The sequence below is a fragment of the Phyllobates terribilis genome, unplaced genomic scaffold (genome assembly GCF_046119375.1).
Source record: "Phyllobates terribilis strain yellow unplaced genomic scaffold, ASM4611937v1 Scaffold_3__8_contigs__length_932513732, whole genome shotgun sequence".
Lineage (NCBI taxonomy): Eukaryota > Metazoa > Chordata > Amphibia > Anura > Dendrobatidae > Phyllobates > Phyllobates terribilis.
In genome coordinates this window covers 485,188,223-485,209,325 of record NW_027362763.1, presented here as the reverse complement: position 1 = coordinate 485,209,325, position 21,103 = coordinate 485,188,223, and the positions used below count along the sequence as shown (strand labels likewise).

The 21,103-nt window shown below is 44.2% G+C and overlaps 1 protein-coding gene across 1 annotated transcript in view; it reads right to left on the bottom strand.

Annotated features, from left to right (window-relative positions):
• LOC141258198 (G-protein coupled receptor family C group 6 member A-like) overlaps positions 1 to 21,103 on the bottom strand; it is a 77,092-nt gene that overhangs the window by 6,286 nt on the left and 49,703 nt on the right. The window contains exon 4 of the mRNA XM_073673194.1: positions 2,585 to 2,797. Coding sequence (XP_073529295.1) covers positions 2,585 to 2,797 — 213 coding nt within the window. The remainder of the gene's footprint in view (positions 1 to 2,584; positions 2,798 to 21,103) is intronic.

Sequence of the window (21,103 nt, the reverse complement as noted above, 5' to 3'; positions counted from 1 at the left end):
GAAACCACTTAAATTTTTCAAAATATGTGGCCTCAATTAAGCAAGATTAATGGCATTGGATAACCATGCCATGATAAGGATAATGCTAACTTTTTGAATATGTTCACACTGAGTTGTTTTCAGGCAGTCAAAAATGCTTAGTTTTCTAGGGGAAACCGCTTTAGAAAACTCTGCTGTGGGAAGTTTTTTGAGGAGTTTTTCATTTTCTGAAGCTTTTCTTGAAGCGGTTTTGAAGAGTGTTTCAAGTGTTTTTGCAGTTTTTTCCTAAAGTGATTTTGGACAGTGCATGGCTTGGAAAATTTTCTATCAGGAGACACTTAAAAGTGATATTCATTTTCTTGTTACCACCAGGTGTTTTTCACAACAGGAAGTGATTAAAAAATGCTCAAAAGCCAGAACATATGAACAAAAGTGTCGTTTTACATTACAAATGATCAAGAAAAGTCTATAAAGAATTTTCTGAGCTCTTTTTTTCACCTGCTCATAAAAAAAGCCTGAAAAAACCTATGTACCTCTTTGAACGTATACCTTCTTTGTTTTTCATTAAGCAACTGAGAAAACCAAAGGGACAAAAACACTGAACATACAGTGCTGGTCACCATTATTGACACCCCTTAATTTTTTCATAGACCATACAATATCTTTAGAAATAAATAGAAATATACAAAAGTTATATCCTCAGGATTTTTTAATTCAGTGGTCCAAAGTAACACATCAATAAAACATTATTATTCAACTTTCATGTTGCAATTTCAAAGAAGAAAGAGAATAAACAGCATGTGCAGCAATAAAGGCACCCCTAATTAATACTTGGTTGCACACCCTTTGGCATTGGTGACAGCCTCCAAATGTTACTTGTAACCATCTATAAGCTTCTTACACTTCTCAGTTGGAATTTTCTCCCACTCTTCCTTTGCAGTTTGTTCAAGCTCTTGAATGTTTGCAGGGTTCTTTTTCCCAATGGCAGATTTCAGCTCACCCAAAAGATTTTAAATGGGATTGAGGTCAATCAAGACTCATTGCTGGACATTTTAAAACAGTCAATTTTTTTCTTTTTCAACCATTCCTGTGTACTTTTGGATGTGTGCTTTGGATCACTGTCTTGTTGGAGGACTCATGATCTTCGACTCAAACCAAGTTTTCTTACACTGGGTAGGACATTTCGCTCTAAAATCTCTTGATAATTCTCTGATATCATGATTCTTGTGATGCGTTCAAGGCCTCAAGTACCAGACACAGCAAAACAACCCCACAGCATTATGGATTCTCCACCATGCTTAACGGTTGGTAAGGTGTTCTTTTCCTTATAAGCTTCATTGTGCTCTCTGTAAACATACTGTTGCTTTGCATTGTCAAAAAGCTCCATTTTTGTTTCATCTGTCCACAGAACATTTTCCCAGAAGGATTGTGGTTTGTCAAGGCACTCTTTGGCAAAGATCAGTCGTTCTGTTTTATTCTGTTCTGTCTTTTCTTTAGCAATTGTTTCTTCCTTGGCCTTCGCCCATAAAGCTTTGCTCCAGCATATGGTACTTGTTGAAACCATGACCTCAGACTGTTCCAGATAAGCCTTTGGGCCTTGGATGTTTGATGTGGAGTTTTTTCCTCCAACCTTCGAAGACCTCTCTTGTCAATTTTCCTCTTTCCCCACGTCCAGGGAAGTTCTTGACGGTTCCATGCTTGGAAAACTTCTTAATAACATTGCGCACTGTTGAAATTGGGATACCAATGTCTTTGGAGATGGCCTTATACCATTTGAAAGTCTTGTGTTTGCTAATAATAGCAGATATGATGTCCTCAGACAGATATGTCTTCACCATCATGACAAAGGAACAGGGCCTACCATGAGTTTTTTTAAAACACTGAAGTCATCATTTATTGGCTAATTCATGTCACATGGGCACCAGCAATTAATCACAGGAGAATCTCTTTTGTGATTTACCACAGGTGAGTCAAAATGTGTGTTTCCATACTAAATTATTGTAAAGGGTGCCAATGCCAGTGACACATCAAGCTTTAGGTTTTTCTATTCTTCCCTCCAATTGTTTTTGTGTTAAATTATTGTTTATCATTTGCTCTTTTGTATTTAACACGAGTGCTCTATACAAAAAACTGTCTCACTTGATTCATTTTTTTCAGGAGATATTCCACATTATGAACTTAAACTTCATGGGTGCCAATAACGATGACCATGACTGTAAGTTTTCCCACATAGCATTTGTTCATATAGTATTTGTGGCTTTAAACCTTTGATTTAGCTTGGTAGAAGCTGCCCGCAGCATTATTCAATGAGATTACTAGCAGAAAGTTCAGAAACATTTTTTCTTCTTTCATGTAGCAGTACTCTAATATACATGTTTTAGGGAAAAGTCAGACGGCTGTGTGAGGATTGCAACACAATGCTCAGTCTGGCTGTTGACTCTCCTGACCCGAGTGTGACAGCATGTATTTCTATGGAGCTGTCATGCTCAGGTCGGGAAAGCTGCTGGCCAGTCCAAACATTGCATTGTGATCCTCATTCGAGTTATACAATTGTCTAACTAGTCTATTACAATGGTTTATAGATTTTTTAAAATCATTTTGTTACCTGATTATTTTTTGTATTCCAGTTAATTAGGCTTTTGTTTATGTAGATCTTGCTTTCTGATATTTCATATTTACCAAGAAACTTAATCACAGTAGTTGAATTAGTTACATGCCAAGTAAGCACATCATATCCAATCAAGGCATCACCAGATGAGTCAAAGTTAAATGTTTCATCATTTAAGGAAAAATTCCCATTCTTTAGTTTTTCAAGTACCTGCATAAAATAATGTTATATTTTATTAACATTGCAGAAAGAAAAAAACATGAAATAAGGTGATAAATCTCAATTCAAAGGAAAGAAATAAAATTAAGCATAAGACATAAGGTAGCTAGTTTTTAAACAGGGTCCTAAATACATATTTGGCTAAATTCATACCAAATTTGCTGTAAATCTCTCAACTGTAATAAAAAATGGAGCTGATTCCCAAAAAAATTGCTTCTGGGCAAATATTAGAAAGAAGCCATGCTTAAAGCAAGCAGCATTAAAATAAAAGAGCCAAAACTCAGCTACCTCAGCTGAAAACAGATAGTGTTTATTCTTCATTCTAAATTAAAAGACATTAATATGGTTAGTTGATCCCATTGCAGCTATAGCTGCTGCCTGAGGAAAAGTTTTTACAAGACTTTGGAATGTGTCTGTGGGAATTTTTACCCAATCATCCTGAAGAGCATATATGTGGTCAGACTCTGATGTACGAGGCTCACCATCTCTGTTGTAGTTCATCCCAAATGTGTACGATTTAGTTGAGGTCAGGGATTGTGCCTTTTCATCCACATCAAACTCATCCAATCGTGTCTTCATGGACCTTGTGCACTGGGTATTGTCAGGATGGAACAAAAAAGAATCTTCCCCAAACTGTTCACACTAATTTGGAAGCATAAAATTGATCAAAATGTCTTGGTGTGCTAAAACATTAAGATTTAATTTCAGACCAACTAAGAGGCCTCGACAATCACATTGGTTCACTGGCAGAGCCGGCATGATCATCAGTGGGCGTAAGCTATATATCACAGCTGACACCCTGCAGAAATGCCCTTGATTGGGGCTAGCGCCAATTGCGAGCATTTAACCCCTCTGATGCCTGTGTCAATGCGACAGCGATCAGCTTGCAAAGGGAGGGAGCTCCCTCTTTACTCTGATCGGCACAACACAATTGTGATTGTAATGGTCTTCATGGTTACCCGTGCCGAAAGATGACCTCGGAGTCACCAAGGAACGGTGGCCTCTAAGTTCCTGTTGAGTGCAGGAGCTGACATGCCTCCTGCCTGTGTGAGAGAGACTGATCTAATACCTTGCAATGTAAAAGCATTGCAAACTATTAGATCTGCGATCAGAGCAGGAAAAAGTGATGTCTCATTGAGGGACTAGGTAAAAGAGTAAGAAAAAGAACAAAAAAATGAAAAAGATAACCAATAAATACATACAGCAGGTGAAATAAGTATTGAACATTTCACCAATTTTAAATATAAATATATTTATAAAAGTGTTATCTACATGAAATTCTTACCAGATCTCAGTAACAACCCATTAAATTATGTGAAATGAGAAAGGACACATGGAAAAAGTAATGAACACACTTACTAAAATTTATTTAATGCTTCATACAAAAGCCTTTGTTGGTGATCACAGGATCAAGACGCCTCCTGTATGGAGAAACTACTTGCATGCATTACTCTGGTGTGATTTTGGCCCATTCTTCCACACAAACACTTCCATACATTTTCTGTTGGATTCAAGTGTGACGCTGAGTCACTACTCACGAGCAATCTGTGAGACAGGGTAATCAGGATGTCCAAGGTCAGATACCGGGAGGGCTCGTAGTACAGAGGGTAAAGCCCCCGTCTCATATAGCGAGATCGCTGCTGAGTCAAGGTTTTGGTGACGCAACAGCGACCTCACCAGCGATGTCGCTATGTGTGACACTTTGCAGCGATCAGGCCCCTGCTGTGAGGTCCCTGATCGCTGCAGAATGTCCTGGACCTTTTTTTGGTCGTTGCCCTCCCGCTGGTCAGCACACATCGCTGTGTGTGACCAGCGGGAGCAGCGATCAGGCTGGTAACCATGATAAACAGCGGGTTACTAAGGGCGCACGTGCACTTAGTAACCCGCTGTTTATCATGGTTACCACTCTGCTACGGTGAGTGTTAACCTCCCGCTCACCGTAGCAGGCTCATAGCCATGATAAACAGCGGGTCACTAGGTGCGCGTGTGCCCCTAGTAACCCGCTGTTTATCATGGTTACCAGCCTGCTCCTGCTTCAGCAGGCTGGTAACCAGGAGCAGGACATCATGGAAAGATTCTTTCCACAATGTCGCTGCTCCCCTGATTGTTGGTGAGCCTGCCTGTTTGACAGCTCACCAGCGATCACATAGCGACGCATATCGTTGTCGGGATCACTGCAGCTTCGCTAAGTGTGACGGGGCCTTTAAGCTAAGAGAAAGGTGTGGTCAGGTAACAATCCGAGGTCAAATGCCAGGAGGGTACCTCAAGACAAAGGAGTACAACAAATGAATAGTCAGAGGCAAAGTCCGGGGTCAGATACCTGAAGTCAGAAAGCGTCAAAAGCAGAAGGGATAATTCACACGAATAGTTACAACTAGAGATGAGCGGTGTTCGACTCGAACTGTTCGCCAATCTCAAATTCGAGCTGTTTTGGGCAGTGTTCGAGCCGTTCGGCGAACACGAACAATTTGAAAAAAATTCGGCTGTTCGAGGTTATGTTTGATAACTGTTCGTGCACCAAAATCATAACTGGATTTTTTTTCAGTAATGCTGAAAATTAATGTTAATACGCAGTTTGAGTGTACAGCGGGGCGGGGGGAGGGGCAGGGGATGGATCTCTGCAGAAATAATGAAGATCTCCATTTTTTATTCTCTTTCCTGCATTTACAGTGGGGAGGTGCAATCTGTTAGCCTATCAGCAGCGCACACACGGAGCGAACTGCTTTTTTTCACACAAGCAAGGGCATGTGTCATTGGCAGTGTATGTCACATGTCCTTGCCCTATAAGACCCAGCCATTTTCCACGTAGCCACCATTTTCTCACTGCTGCAGCTGCGTGTTAGACGGCACCGCTGTTGCTGTGTGCGCTATACTGTGAGTTTTAATTTCAAGCCAATTTTCGCACAAATCTACAGATAGCTTGGGAGTAGGGGATAGTTGTGATAGCAGTCCTTTTGAGGACTAGGTTATATCATTTCCTACAACTTTTATCAGGCGGGTCTGTGCTCTTAAATAGATAGGTTGGGAGTAAAGACTAATTGTAATTGCAGTCCTTTTGAGTGCTAGGTTACATCAGTTCCTATCACTTTTTGCCAGGCAGGTCTGTGCCAGTGCTGTACAAGTTTTTTTCACAGCATTTGGCTAAATCAAGCTAAACTAATCCTTTTTGGCCTCTTGCAGTGTGTGTTAGTCAGTGGAGTAGCCTATCTGTGTTGCAAGCTACACCACCTGTGTATAAAATACATTTTTTTTTACTGCACCTAGCCAAGTAAAACCTTTTGGGCATAGCATAATTCTATTAGTACATCTATACTAACCTCCACCAGGTTGCAAATTTAAAGTAATTTTTATCTGCATCTAGCTCTGAAAAAATATTTGGGCTTGTAGCAATGTGTGCGACTTGTTCTATTAGTCCAGCTATACTAACCTCCACAAGGATGCAAATTCAAAATAATTTTTATCTGCATCTAGCTCTGAAAAAATATTTGTGCTTATAGCAGTGAGTGGGACTTGTTCTATTAGTCCATCTATACTAACCTCCACCAGGTTGCAAATTCAAAATAAGTTTTATCTGCATCTAGCTCTGAAAAAATATTTGGGCTTGTAGCAGTGTGTGGGACTTGTTCTATTAGTCCATCTATACTAACCCCCACCAGGTTGCAAATTCAAAATAATTTTTATCTGCATCTACCTCTGAAAAAATATTTGGGCTTGTAGCAGTGTGTGGGCCTTGTTCTATTAGTCCATCTATACTAACCTCCACAAGGTTGCCAATTCAAAATAATTTTTATCTGCATCTAGCTCTGAAAAAATATTTGGTCTTGTAGCAGTGTGTGGGACTTGTTCTATTAGTCCATCTATACTAACCTCCACCAGGTTGCAAATTCAAAATAATTTTTATCTGCATCTAGCTCTGAAAAAATATTTGGGCTTGTAGCAGTGTGTGGGACTTGTTCTATTAGTCCATCTATACTAACCTCCACCAGGTTGCAAATTCAAAATAATTTTTATCTACATCTAGCTCTGAAAAAATATTTGGGCTTGTAGCAGTGTGTGGGACTGGTTCTATTAGTCCATCTATACTAACCTCCACAAGGTTGCAAATTCAAAATAATTTTTATCTGCATCTAGCTCTGAAAAAATATTTGGGCTTGTAGCAGTGTGTGGGACTTGTTCTATTAGTCCATCTATACTAACCTCCAGCAGGTTGCAAATTCAAAATAATTTTTATCTGCATCTAGCTCTGAAAAAGTATTTGGGCTTGTAGCAGTGTGTGGGACTTGTTCTATTAGTCCATCTATACTAACCTCCACCAGGTTGCAAATTCAAAATAATTTTTATCTGCATCTAGCTCTGAAAAAATATTTGGGCTTGTAGCAGTGTGTGGGACTTGTTCTATTAGTCCATCTATACTAACCTCCACCAGGTTTCAAATTCAAAATAAGTTTTATCTGCATCTAGCTCTGAAAAAATATTTGGGCTTGTAGCAGTGTGTGGGACTTGTTCTATTAGTCCATCTATACTAAGCTCCACCAGGTTGCAAATTCAAAATAATTTTTATCTGCTTCTAGCTCTGAAAAAATATTTGGGCTTGTAGCAGTGTGTGGGACTTGTTCTATTAGTCCATCTATACTAACCTCCACCAGGTTGCAAATTCAAAATAATTTTTATCTGAATCTAGCTCTGAAAAAAAATTTGGGCTTGTAGCAGTGTGTGGTACTCATTGTATTAGGCCATCTATATCAAGCTCCACCAGCTTTGAAATTAATAAGAATTTTTAGCTGCATCTAGCCCGGAAAATAATTTTTCTTCCCAATAGTAGTAGCAATAGAAATATGGGGCGAGCGCCTGGCTAACAAAAATATATGCTTCATAACAAAAAACACCAGCCTAGCGCACTGCATTAAGATCATGGCATCATCGTCTCTCCCAGTGCTAGGCCTACTACGCCGGCTAGGATTCCTGTGCCTAAAACACAATGTATGGGTCCGCGCTAGCCACGATGCTGAGGGGTCTAAGGCTGCTGCTAACGCTTTATCACAATTCAATTGGCAGATTTTCACAGAGCTCCTCCCCAACGCCCACCCATCGGGCAACAGTTGCCCACCCTCCCTATGGGATCTAGTGGCGAATAGTTGATGCCATTAATCAGAGCGTCAGTTGCCCCGTCGACGTGGCAAGCATACGGTAAGGCATGTGAAGAGTGGACACGACTAGTAGCAGGCAGACAGGTTGACCAATGTGAACAAGCCAGATTACAAGTCACCATAGAATTTCTCCACCAGCTAATGATGAGGGGCATATCAGGGGCGTCAGCGCAGCGGTGGCTGACCGGAGTAGCATTTCTCTTCCAACTACTGAATTGGGGAGATGTGACAAAGAGATTCATCATCAGACAATCCATAAAAGGATGGAAAAGGGGTCAGCCAAGTCAGGAGTGTATTTGGCCCGTCACGTGTCACTAAAACTGATTTCTCACATCATATCCCTAACACCATTAACATGACACTCACAATTTGAAGCAACAATACTGTCTACTGCATTTGCAATCGCCTTCTTCGAGGCGCTATGCATAAGCGAGTTAGTCCCTCAATCCAAAATTACCACCAGTGGAGGCTTATTACACCAGGACGTAATCATAGCCAATAATGCAATACGTCTACGCATACGCCAATCGAAAACGGTTCCAGCGGGCAGGGGCACTTGAATACTTCTACAACCCACTAATGGTATACTGAGTCAGGTAACAATAGTAAAAACATATATAACCATCAGATCACAAAGTAGTTTCTTCCTATCACACATTGATGGAATGCCATTATCAAGATACCAGTTCCAAGCTATATTTAATAAATGCATAACATCGGCAGGGAACCACCCCAAAGATTATGGGACACACTCATTCCGCATAGGCGCGGCCATGGAAGCAGCAAGAGCAGGACTGTCAGAAACGGAAGTTCAGAGGATAGGTAGATGGCGATCCACGTGTTTGGCGAGATACATAAGACCGGACTTGTTATCCTAACGTGGTTTGTTTCTTTTACAGGTGAGGCTACGCCAACAGTGTGGGTGATAGGCCACTCGTATATATATTGGGCAGAAAAAAGGGCGAAAGTCCGCCCAGGCGGAAGGAAATTAGAGTTTCATAACACATATTTCAACTGGAGAGGTATTAGAGGCCTGCTATGGCCACAGGTACTCATGGAGGTAATCAAGGTAGGGAGAGAGGCAAGAGATCCGGTCATCTTAGTTATACAGGCCGGGGGAAACGACCTAGGTCATCACAAGAGCGCATAACTAATGGCAATAAATGAAACTAGACACTGAGCGCTTCAGAGAATTTTTCACAAAACTAACTATAGTATGGTCAGAGATTGTGCCGATAGCAGTATGGCAAGGTGCGCGAGACATCACAGCCATCGAACGGACAAGGCGGGTAATAAATATTCGGATGGTAAAATTTAGAAGAGACAGAGGCAGTGTAGTGATACAACACCGACAACTGGATGGAGATAAAGCAGGCCTCATACAGCCCGACGGTGTTCACTTAATGGACATTGGACTGGACATATTCCTGTCAGGACTCCAGGATGGAGTGGAAGAAGCGCTAAGAGTGATGGATGGGGGTCAGAGTCCTGTATACGAGTACGCAGGATCCTCCGTGGCCTGGAAATAGAAAGGACATGTTGGAGAGTTACACTTGTTGGCCAACTTGCCGGTGTGGAGACCCAGGGCATGCTCCAACAAGCTGAATTATTTTAGAAATAAAATGCCTTTCTAATGGAATGAGTATAAAGAGTTAATAAAGCTGTGACCGATCCTCACCCATCCAGTTGTAAGAGTTACATTATTGTATTGTCAAGGAAAGGGGAGCGGTAGGGGGGCTGAGCGTCTAGGTTTGGTTGGGGGTCCCCACAGTCTGCCTAGGCTAGATGCATTTAAAAATTCTTATTGGATACATAGGCGGTGCAGCTTGCTTCGCAGCTGGGCTACTACGCCCAAAGTATTGCCTAAGCTAGATGCAGTTAAAAATTCTATGCTGACTAGCAGACACTGAAGCTTTGGAGCAGACCTCTCAGTAAACAGCTCTTCAGACTCAACCATCTGTGTTACCCCAAGGCATAGTGTATGTAGTTTCTTACAGTTAAAAGGGGGGGGCCACCCAACCCACCTGGAATTGACGATGGCAACGTCACATAAAACACAGCAAGGGGACTCCAAAAAGAGTCTCCATTTTTTCCAAAAATTGTAGCACAGACACCACTTAAGTGGCATCAATTGCCCCAGAGTTGCTCAAAATGGTTGGTGAGGTGATTTTACCAAATCCTCAAGCTTTTAGTCTCCCCAGGATGACACAGGGGTAGAAAAGTCCTTGCAGATCCAAGATTTGTTCATCTTTATGAACGTGAGTCTGTCTACATTCTCAGTGGACAGCCGCATGCGCTTATCTGTCAGCACACCACCAGCAGCGCTGAACACACATTCAGAGAAAACGCTGGCTGCAGGGCATGACAAGATCTCCAAGGCGTGAGTGGCGAGCTCCGGACATTTTTCCAGATTGGAATCCCAAAATGAGCAAGGGTCCAGTGACACAGTCATGGCTTCGATGTTCACTTGGAGATACTCCTGTACCATCGTCTCTAGGCGTTGACTATGTGTCAGACTTCTTGTCTCCTGTGGCCTTGCAAAGGATGGTCTAAAAAAGTGCTGAAACGATTCCACAAAATTGCTGTTACCAGCAGATACTGTGTTACTGTTACGGTTTGAGTGATGAAGACTCGACAGTTCCACGGTTTGCAAGTTTGAACTGTGCGATTCACTACGTGCACCACTGGTGTTTTGTGGAAAAGCACATGTAAGATTCTGCAACAGCCTCTGCTGATACTCCTGCATGCGTGAATCCCTTTCTATGGCAGGAATTATTTAGGCAAATTTACTTTTGTACCGGGGATCTAAGAGTGTGGCAACCCAGTAGTCGGGATTACTTCGAATTCTGACAATCTAAGGGTCATGTTGCAGGTAGTGCAGCAAGAAGGCACTCATGTGTCTTGCGCATCCAGGAGGACCAAGTCCTTGTTGTGTTGGTAGCGAGGTAAGAATCATGCATCCTTCCTCTGCCCTCTCCCCCCAAACTCACACAACAGAAATGTGATCAAGGTCTTCCTCATCTGATGAGTCTTACATGCCCATAGCCAGTTCGTCCTGCATTTCTTCCTCGGCTCCTGCACCTTCCTCAACAGTTTGGCTGCTACCATGCACCCTGTTTAATCCCTCTCCCCCACCCTCCCATGCCTGCCGCCTTGGTGCTGCTGACCATCTGGACCTTGGAGATGTTATCCCTTCCGCATACGACTCCTCCTCTACTTCCTCCACCTCCTCTTGTCCCACCACCTGACTCTGAATTCTGTTTAACGTGTGCTCCAGCATGTAAGTCACTGGAATAGTCATGCTGATAATGGCATTGGCGTCAGCACTAAACATCTTCGTCGCCATTTCAAAACTGTGCAGAAGGGTGTGTGGTGCCCCTGAGGGTTCAGTCGCCACAAAGGTACTGCATCTCACCCAGAGGTGTGGTATCTCACCCTCAGGTAAGGAAGGAGTATGGCTCGGGACCCTAACACCTGCATCCAACACATACCCGCAGTGGGGGTAGGGCGAGATTGCTCCTAAGGGAGAGCACAGTCCCAGGTCCCTAGCTGGCGGGAGGGTCCTATGTAGTGGGTGTGGGTGGAGAAAGCAGCTTAGGGGAGCACATGACAGGGAGAGTATAAATAGGAAGCCATCTTAGAAAGAGCAAGCCAGTCAGAGGAGGAGAAGTGACAGGAACAGAGGCTCTGCATGAGCTCTGCTCCAGAGGCGGGCCTAGCCTGGGAGGACTAGGACTGAAGGAGAGAAGAGAGGAGTGGGAGCAGGAAGGCTCCAGGAACCGAAGGGACCCTAGGGGTACCGGCCGTGCAGAACGCCACCCGTACGCCCGCTGCTACCAGGAGGTAGAGGGGTCAGGCCAGATAAGGGGAACCGGTCCCTCAACTAGCGGAGAAACAGCAAGGCTCAACTAGAAACCGGAGGCTGCAGCATTTCATGTACTGCAGGCAAAAGTCCACACCAGTCTCACTAAGAAGGTAGCCACATAGGACCCAGGGAACGGAACACACTTCGCCCGCCAAGGCCCGAGGATACCGGATAGAAGTGTCACTGGGTGTGAGGTGCAGGGAGAAGGCCAGAGAAAGGACACACAGAAGGGGGTCCTGCTAAGTACTCCGGAGCTATCTGGTGGTGGACTGAGCCCCTCACTTAGTATGCACAGCACGACGGGGGAGATTGCTCTGGTACCTGTAATCTGGACTGCAACAACTGTGAGTAAAGATCTTGGGATTGCATCACACGGACTCTGTGTTCATTACTGACTCCCTGCACTACAAGCACCATCATCCACCCACACTGCCCTGAAGCTACACTCTTCCTGTGGGTAATATAATTTCCAAACAGTGCCACTTCATGGTATACTCATACACATATTATAATATAATGAGTGGCAACTATAGACCATATAGTGGCAAAATCGTAAGATAGATATACACAACCAAAGCAACCACGATCAAAAAGCCAATATACATCATTAAATTAAATTTATTAAATATTCCATTTCGTTAAAAATTGTTGTCATATACAGATAGTTGGTACAAAAAATGGTGCAAAACAACACACAGTGTGCAAAAAAATTCCACCGCAATATGGGACACGCAGGACCCAGGTTGTACTGCCTAATAGTTATTAAATAATCATCCAAGTAGCATGGTGTTTGTACATAAGCCAATATAATCTAACTAATAAAGACGGCTCATATACTAGGTGATCTCATTATTAAGAAAAAAAGGCTCATATCCTGAAACATTATAAGGTCCCAGAAAAATAATTAATGTTGGTACACGTCACAGGATCATGTTATACCTATATCAAACCACCATGTGTGTATCTCTATGCATATAGTAACAGTATATATATGTGATAACAGTATGTAAACCTACAATACATTGGTACTTTACATAGTGGTTCCGTATATGATGACAATATCACTTGGTATATATATCAACATGAGTCAAAATTAATACCTAGACACCAAACCGCTGCTATGTTAGGCTTCCAACATGGGCCCTGCTCCCACCCCAACGCGATAGTGATATTGTCATCATATACGGAACCACTATGTAAAGTACCAATGTATTGTAGGTTTACATACTGTTAACACATATATATACTGTTACTATATGCATAGAGATACACACATGGTGGTTTGATATAGGTATAACATGATCCTGTGACGTGTACCAATATTTAATTATTTTTCTGGGACCTTATAATGTTTCAGGATATGAACCTTTTTTTCTTAATAATGAGATCACCTAGTATATGAGCCGCCTTTATTAGTCAGATTATATTGGCTTATGTACAAACACCATGCTACTTGGATGATTATTTAATAACTATTAGGCAGTACAACCTGGGTCCTGTGTGTCCCATATTGCGGTGGAATTTTTTTGCACACTGTGTGTTGTTTTGCACCATTTTTTGTACCAACTATCTGTATATCACAACAATTTTTAACGAAATGGAATATTTAATAAATTAATTTTAATGATGTATATTGGCTTTTTGATCGTGGTTGCTTTGGTTGTGTAACTCTTCCTGTGGGGAGTAATAATACCATTGCTGCAAAACCACCAGCTTCAGAGGACTGTTCCGCAGCGGCGGCCCCTTTGGCCGCACTCCACAGATGGCGTAGTCGGACATTATAAAACCCATATATACAAATTACCCTTGGATTGACCGCCCTGGGTCACGGACCGGGTCACCGCCACAGTGACTGCAACCCCCAGCGTCTCCGGGTACCCCACGGCCCAGGGGGCGCGTCAACTTCATAGGTCCCTGATCTGAGACCACTCCTGCGGCGTGATTTTCCCCACCTCTGGATCTCGTTGGCCCAGGCTATACGTCAGAACGTATTGCACCAGGGCTTGTTGGTGCTGCCACAGTCGCTGCAACATGTGCAGAGTTGAATTCCACCGTGTCGGCACATCGCATTTCAGCCGGTGAACTGGCAGGCCCAACGACTTCTGTAGAGATGTAAGTCGTTGAGCTGCGGGATGCGAACGGCGGAAGTGAGCACACAGCGACCGTGCCCTCTGCAGAAGGCCATATAATCCGGGATAGTGGGCTAAAAATTGCTGGACAACCAGGTTCAACACGTGAGCCATACAAGGCACGTGTGTGACATTGCCCCTAAGGGCCGCACCCAGGTTTTCAGCATCGTCGCACACGGCCTTCCCTGGTTGCAGGTCCAGTGGAGACAACCATTCATGAAACTGGTTCTCCAGAGCTGACCACAACTTCTCAGCTGTGTGACTCACATTTCCCAGACATTTCAAAGTAAACACCGCCTGATGCCGTTGAGCCCTGCTGCCAGCATAGTAAGAAGGTGTGCAGGATTCCTTCTGCGCAGTTAGAAAGCGGGTGGCATTACCAGACATGGAGGTTGAGGAGGCAGAAGCAGTGGAGGAACTTCTACATAAAGAGGACTGACGTACAACTCGTGGGGACGGCAAGACTTGGACACCAGCCCCTTGTCCTGCTGTCACCATAGTTACCCAGTGTCCAGTCAGCGACATGTAACGCCCCTGTCCATGCCTACTCGCCCAAGTGTCTGTGGTGAAATGCACCCTGTCACACACAGAGTTTCTCAAAGAAGCGGTGATGTTGTGTGTGACATGCTGGTGGAGCGCAGGCATACCTTTCTTTGAGAAGTAGTGCCGACTGGGCATCTGGTACTGGGACACTGCGAAGGACATAAGGTCTCGAAAATCCTCTGTGTCCACCAGGCGGAAAGGCAGCATTTCTGTAGCCAACAGCTTGCAGATGGTGAAATTCAACCTCTTAGCTTTGCAATGGCTAGGAGGAAATGGTCTTTTACTTGTCCACATCTGAGGGACCGAGGGCTGGCTGTTGTGCTTAGACAGCGTAGAGTAGGGTGTCCCCGGCAAACTTGCCGGTCTGTGAGGAAGATGCAGGCGGAAAAGTTAGGCTGCCTTGATCCAAAGGTGGTGCTCTCGATGTCGGAGAGCGCTCAACACCAGCTGGTGTTTCCACTTCCAAATGAAATGATGACCTGCCAATCACACTGGCTGTTGCGGGCAAAGAGGTGGCAGGTCTGCGTCCAAAAACATGTGTGACTGCTGTCCCCCCAGTCACAGAGGATGAAGAGGCCGCGGATGCACAAGATGGGGCAGACGGTGGTTGGCCCGGCCCACTAGGCCGCATTGTAGCACAGTGAGCTTCCCACTGCAACTTATGCTTCATATCCATGTGACGGTTCATGCATGAAGTACTCAAACTATGGATTTTTTGGCCTCTACTTAGCTTTTGCTGACAAATATTACAGATAACACGAGTTGGGTCATCCTTATCGATCTGAAAAAATGCCCAGGCTATGCAAGGCTTAGAGCCCATGCGACCTGAAGAGCCACTACGACTTGTGGTCAGAGGCAGAGTTGTGGTTGAGGATGCAGTTGTTGACGTGCTTCCAGTACTCCGTCTCTGTCCAGGAAGGCGCAACCTAACCTCGTCGTCAATAGCATCTGTGACGCCCAGCTGCGCTTGGTATCACAGATCCTAGAAGAGTGCATTGATGGAATCCTCCACAAGAGGCCCCCATAAACATTCACACATCTCCACCTTCCACCTCAGACCAGCAGAGGGAGCCCGTTAGGGATATAAATAGGGAAGGTGGAGCTAGGCAGTTCAGGTCCTCTGAAGAGTTCCTGCAGTAGAGAAGCCTAAGAGAGGTCAGTCTGCAGTGGAGCTCAGTCTAGTCTATAGAACTCAGTTAATAGTTCAGCAGTGGAACACGAGGTTCCTGTTAGCTAGATTCAGGGAGCCCAGTTAGAGCTTAAGGTGTGCCGGCGCCATAAGATCGGTGAAGCGCGGCAAGCTGCCGTTAGTGTGTATAGCCTAGTGAGGGCCCGAGTAGGCAGAAGGCGAGTGGAGAGTTAGTACATAGGGGGCAGAGGAGCTTAACCAGTTCACCCCGAAGCATTTACCGGACACCGGATCCGAGCTTACCGGGATCTCTATGACCCAGTAAGGCATAACCGGAATCCCTGGTGAGCTACAAGTCCCAGGATCGCTAAGGTGCTGATACGTAACAGAGCCAGGAGATGCTTAGGCCCCGCATTCTGGGAGCGTGAACTCCAAGACAAGGCCCTACCACAAGGTCAGCCAGCGCAGGACAGAGACAAAGTTAGGCTTAGCTCCAGGCAGGTCAGAAACTTACTACGCAGAGGCAAGAAGCAGGAGGCCCTACATCCCGCTCATTGGGGAGGATCCTGATATGCACCCTTCACCCTACAGTGCTCCGGGATGTGCCTGAATTTCCACCAGTAAAAGGTACTGAAGTGACTACCGTGTCCTTTCCCGTTCTTGCTCTGACCCAGCTTTGTCTCGCTTGTCCTGCATTCACCCTACATACGCTTTTCTGAGGCCTAGCTCCACCTGTGGGGAGCTATACCATCGAGCTGCCTTATCGCCGGCCTCAGTGGACTGCTGCAGCGCTGGTGCTTCTCACCAGATACCACAGGTGGCGTCACGAACTGTTATAAAATTAACAATTATCCACCCTTTTAAAGAGTGACCCCAGGGTACGGGCCCGGGAGCCGACCACCGCGACATCCCAAAGGCCAGGCAAAGGCCTGGGTACCGAGTCATCCGCATCCCCTGGGCTAGTCACATCCTCCTCCACCTCCTCTGCTGACCTCATCGACTGGCTGACTGTGGGTTGACAGTAAGTGGGATCTCCAATCTCGTCATCATCACCCTGTGTGTTCTCACACCCGTCGTCCTCAGAGCCAACCTCTTCCTGCCCTGACCGAAAAGTCAAGTTGTCGCTTCAATCAGGTAATTGAGTCTCATCATCATCTTCATCATTGTCTCCACCAACAGGAGTTACAGCTTGGGAACGAGGGTCTACATTATGCTCAGAACCTTCTTCACCTGGTCCTGGATCCGACTCATAAAGATTCTCGGCATCAGTGCAGATCATTTCCTCATCTGGATTAACAGAAGCTCTGGAGCAGACCTCCGTTTCCCAGGCTATAGTATGAGTAAACAGCTGTGCAGACTCAACCATCTGTGTTACCCCATACTCAGACGGGCAGCTGGAGACTTGGGAGATGTGAGGAAGCAAGTGCGATTGGGGTCACACCTCTGAGGACTGGAGTATTTGTGATGTTGAAGTTGAGGTTGAGGAGAGCCCACTTGAAGGAGCACTTGATATCCGTTGAAGCACCTGCTGTTTTTGTGCCTCATCTGGAATTTGTAGCAATGGGCGTGTCCGTAAGAAAGGGATTGTATCAGATTGTCCATGAAAAGAAGTAGACATCTTAGTTTGGCTGGAAGATGGTTTTTCTTCTGCAGATGTTACTCCCCCCCACCGCGGGGGGGCTCGACCCACCAGCGGACAGGCACCAGTATTGGGAGAGGGGGGCTGGCCGTCAGGGTCCACCGCGGCTCTGGCACAAACCCGGCGACACGGAGGTCGCACGGGCAGGAACGGACTGGCCGTGTCGGCTTCGCACTCCAGTTTAGTCCCTCTGCCCGCTCGCGCCTGTAACCTCAAAGGGTTGTGCAAGCGGCTTTTCTTCTCAAGGCTGTTCCCTGCCCAGCAGGAACGAGGGGGAGCTCAGGTCGGCCTTCCACTGTACTCCCTTACCTCCCTCGCCCTCTTTCCTTCTTCCGTTCTCCATCTAACCCCTCGGCTCTGTGGTGTCCGCTCTCCCTCCAGCTCTCTCCTTCTCACAGGTGGACTACGGCGTGTATTCACACTGTGGCGAATCTTTTGGGCCCAGGCATAAGAAGTTGTCGAGGTAATGGATAATATGTGCCCCCTTAGAAACGTCCATTACAACCCATTCGAGGAAGCAACTAAACGCCTCAAATAGTGAGCAGGATCTGGAGCACCCCATGGGCAAACAGTGATCAATATAGTATGCTCCTTCCCAGAAGCAGCCCAATAGGTGGACACTATTCGGAGGCACAGGTAGTAAGTAACCGGAACGCCGCATCAATGTCTGTTTTGGCCATTAGGGTGACCCTTCCCAACTTCTTGATCCGCCTGATTGCCTTGTCAAAGGATGTACAGTATATACTACTGTACTTGGTTCCGTGTCGATGTTGTCGTTTACGGACCTGCCCCTTGGATATGACAAATGGTGGATTAGTCCGAATATATTGGGTTCCGTTTTTGGCACAACTCACAACGGGGATACCACTACGTCTTGTAAGGAAAGTGTTCTGAATGGAACCGCCATTCTACCTAAAGATATTTCTTTTTTTAATTTTCTTGTCACGACGTCTGGGTGTTGGTAGGCTGATTTTAGATTTTTACTCCAGCCTTTCTTGATTTTAGAAGGGCATGACATGCCTATATCTGTGTCTCCCCCTCCTTTTACTCCTCCACCTCTTTTCTTTTCGCATGACTATATGTACTTGTCACTTTTCCTTGTGTTAGTTGTGTCTTCTGAGCAGTTTGTCAGCTTTTGGACACCTTTGAAGTGTTTTCTATGTGTTTTCTATGTGTTTCTATGTGTTTTTGTTTGCCTGCCATTGGTTTTAACGGTGTTCGAAGGTGTTCTACGAACAGTTCGACGAACAGTTCGGCGAACATACGGGTGTTCGACGAACCGAACCAAACTCGAACACTACGGGGGTGGCTCAGCACTAGTCACAACAAATCCGAGGTCATTAACAGGATCAAAAAGTCAGACACAAAGCAAGCTCGGACGCCTAACTAAGCAAAGCTACAATTGACACTCGACTGCAAACAGCATCCAAGCTATGTAGCTTGCAAATACTTAAAGATGGGAGACACTCGGGGAAACGCCTGCAGGCCAGACCCCATTGAGCAGCAGGGCTGTCAATCAAAATGCTGAGAAGCCAAGTACACCCCAAGGTCAGATTGGATGACTGAACTGTCACTCACAAAACCGACGGTCCAGCACACTTTAGATCCCATAGGGTGGCTGAGCTGTCACTCAAAGCGTCCCTAGGCCACAATCAGATATGAAACCATGAGATTGGGTAAGGTGATTACCTGGGCCATTCTAGCAGCTTTATCTTCTTTCTCTGAAATCAATTGAGAGTTTCCTTGGCTGTGTGTTTGGGATCATTGGCTTGCTGAAATGTCCACCTTCATTTCATGTTCGTCATCCTGGTGGTTGGTAGCAGATTTTTATTAAGAATGTCTTGGTACATTTGTCCAAGAATGTCTTGGTACATTTGTCCACTTATCCCTCCTTCAATCACATGAAGTTTGCCAGTGCCGTATGCTGAAAAAGAGCCCCACATCATGATGTTCCTACCTATAAACTTCACTGTTGGTATGGTGATTTGGGGGTGATATGCAGTACCATTTGGCCCCAAACATGGTGTGCATTATGGAATCTAAAGAGTTCAATTTTGGTCTCATCTGACCAGATCATATTCTCCTAGCATTTCACAGGCATGTCTAAATGTTTTGAGCAAACTTTAAATGCACTTGAGCATACTTTTTGGTCTGCAATGGAATCTTGCATAGCGAGCTTGCATACAGGTCATGCAGGTTGCGTGCACTATTTATAGTTTTCTTTGAAATAATTGTGCCTGCTGATTCTAGGTCATTCTGTAGCTCTCCACAGGTTGTCTTTGGCCTTTGGACAACTCTTTTGATAATTCTTTTCACTCCTCTTTCTGAAATTTTGTGGGGAGCACCTCGTCATGGCTGGTTTATGATGAAATGATGTTCTCTTTCCACTTACAAATTATGGCCCAGACAGTGCTCACTGGAACCTTCAGTAGTTTAGAAATTCATCTGTAAGCAATGCAATCAGTATGTTTTGCAACAATAAGGTTACAAAGGTCTTGAGACAGCTCACTGGTTTTACCTATCATGAAATGTTTTTTGTGTGGGACCTTGGAAATGAGATATGTTTTGGTATGCCATCAGTTGAACCAGCTGATAGTATTTGTCACTAAGGACTGCTTTCTAATTGCTGATAGATTTCAGCTGGTGTCATTACTTTCCATGGCTTTTTGCACCTCTCTTTCTTCATGTGTTCAATACTTTTTCCCTGTGTTGTTTCTCATCATAACACATAACTTAATTTACGGACTATGGTTTGATTTATTTGCCTGTGTGGATTGGATGGGATGTTACATATGGTGAGAATTTCATCTCAATAGCACCTTTACTAATATATTTACCAGAAAATTGGTGTAGTATTCAATAATTATTAACTCTGTATACTAATGTAAAAACAAAAATAAACAAATAAAGTACATATATTTGGTATTGCTCCATCTGGAAAGACCTGATCTAAAAAACTGTCACACCAGTGCACCACTTCAGTGAACACTGTAAAAAAAAATAATAATAAAAAACGTAGCAAAACACTATGCTTTTTCATCATACTGCAGAACAAAAAGTGGAATAAAACACGATCAAAAAGTCTGTTAATAAAATGGTATAGCCGAAAACTTCATCTTGTCCCACAAAAAATAAGCTGCCATGCAGCTCTGGCAGCGGAGAAATAGAAGCGCTATAGCTCTATAGCGATACAAAAACAATTCTTTTTTCTAAAAAATAGTTTTTATTGTGTAAAAGAGGAAAAACATAAAAACAAGACAAAACTGTGAAATCGCTGTAATTGTGCTGAGAGGAAGAATAAAGCTGTCTTACCACTTTTACCACATGGTGAACAACATAAAAAAATGCAATTCCTGTATTTGCTGTTTTTTGTTCATTCTGCCTCACAAAAATATAAAAACGCCCTCACATGACTCTGTCAGCAGAAATATAGAAAAATTTAGCTTCTTAAAATATGTTTTTTAAAAAAACTATTTTAGTGTGTGATAGTAGCCAAACAAATAAATGTCAGTCTGGTATTGCTGTACACGCACCGACCCTTAGAATAAATCCGCCTTATCACTTAATTGGCACAAGAAACAACGTAAAAAATAAATAAAACTATTTCTTGACCTGCTGTTAATTTGTTTATTCTACATCCCAAAGATCACAGTAAGGCTCGGCTTACATTTATCATGCGCTCTGCGCAGAGCGCTTACACTGGGGTTTCCATTTGTGTCTCTAAAATACGTGATTTGGACAGAACTCCAAACGGAACATTCTCTATAATGAAGCAGATGGAGATACTTTGGACTCTGGCTTATGATCCGGCAGTGTACGTTTTTTTTAAGCGTGCATAAAAGCAT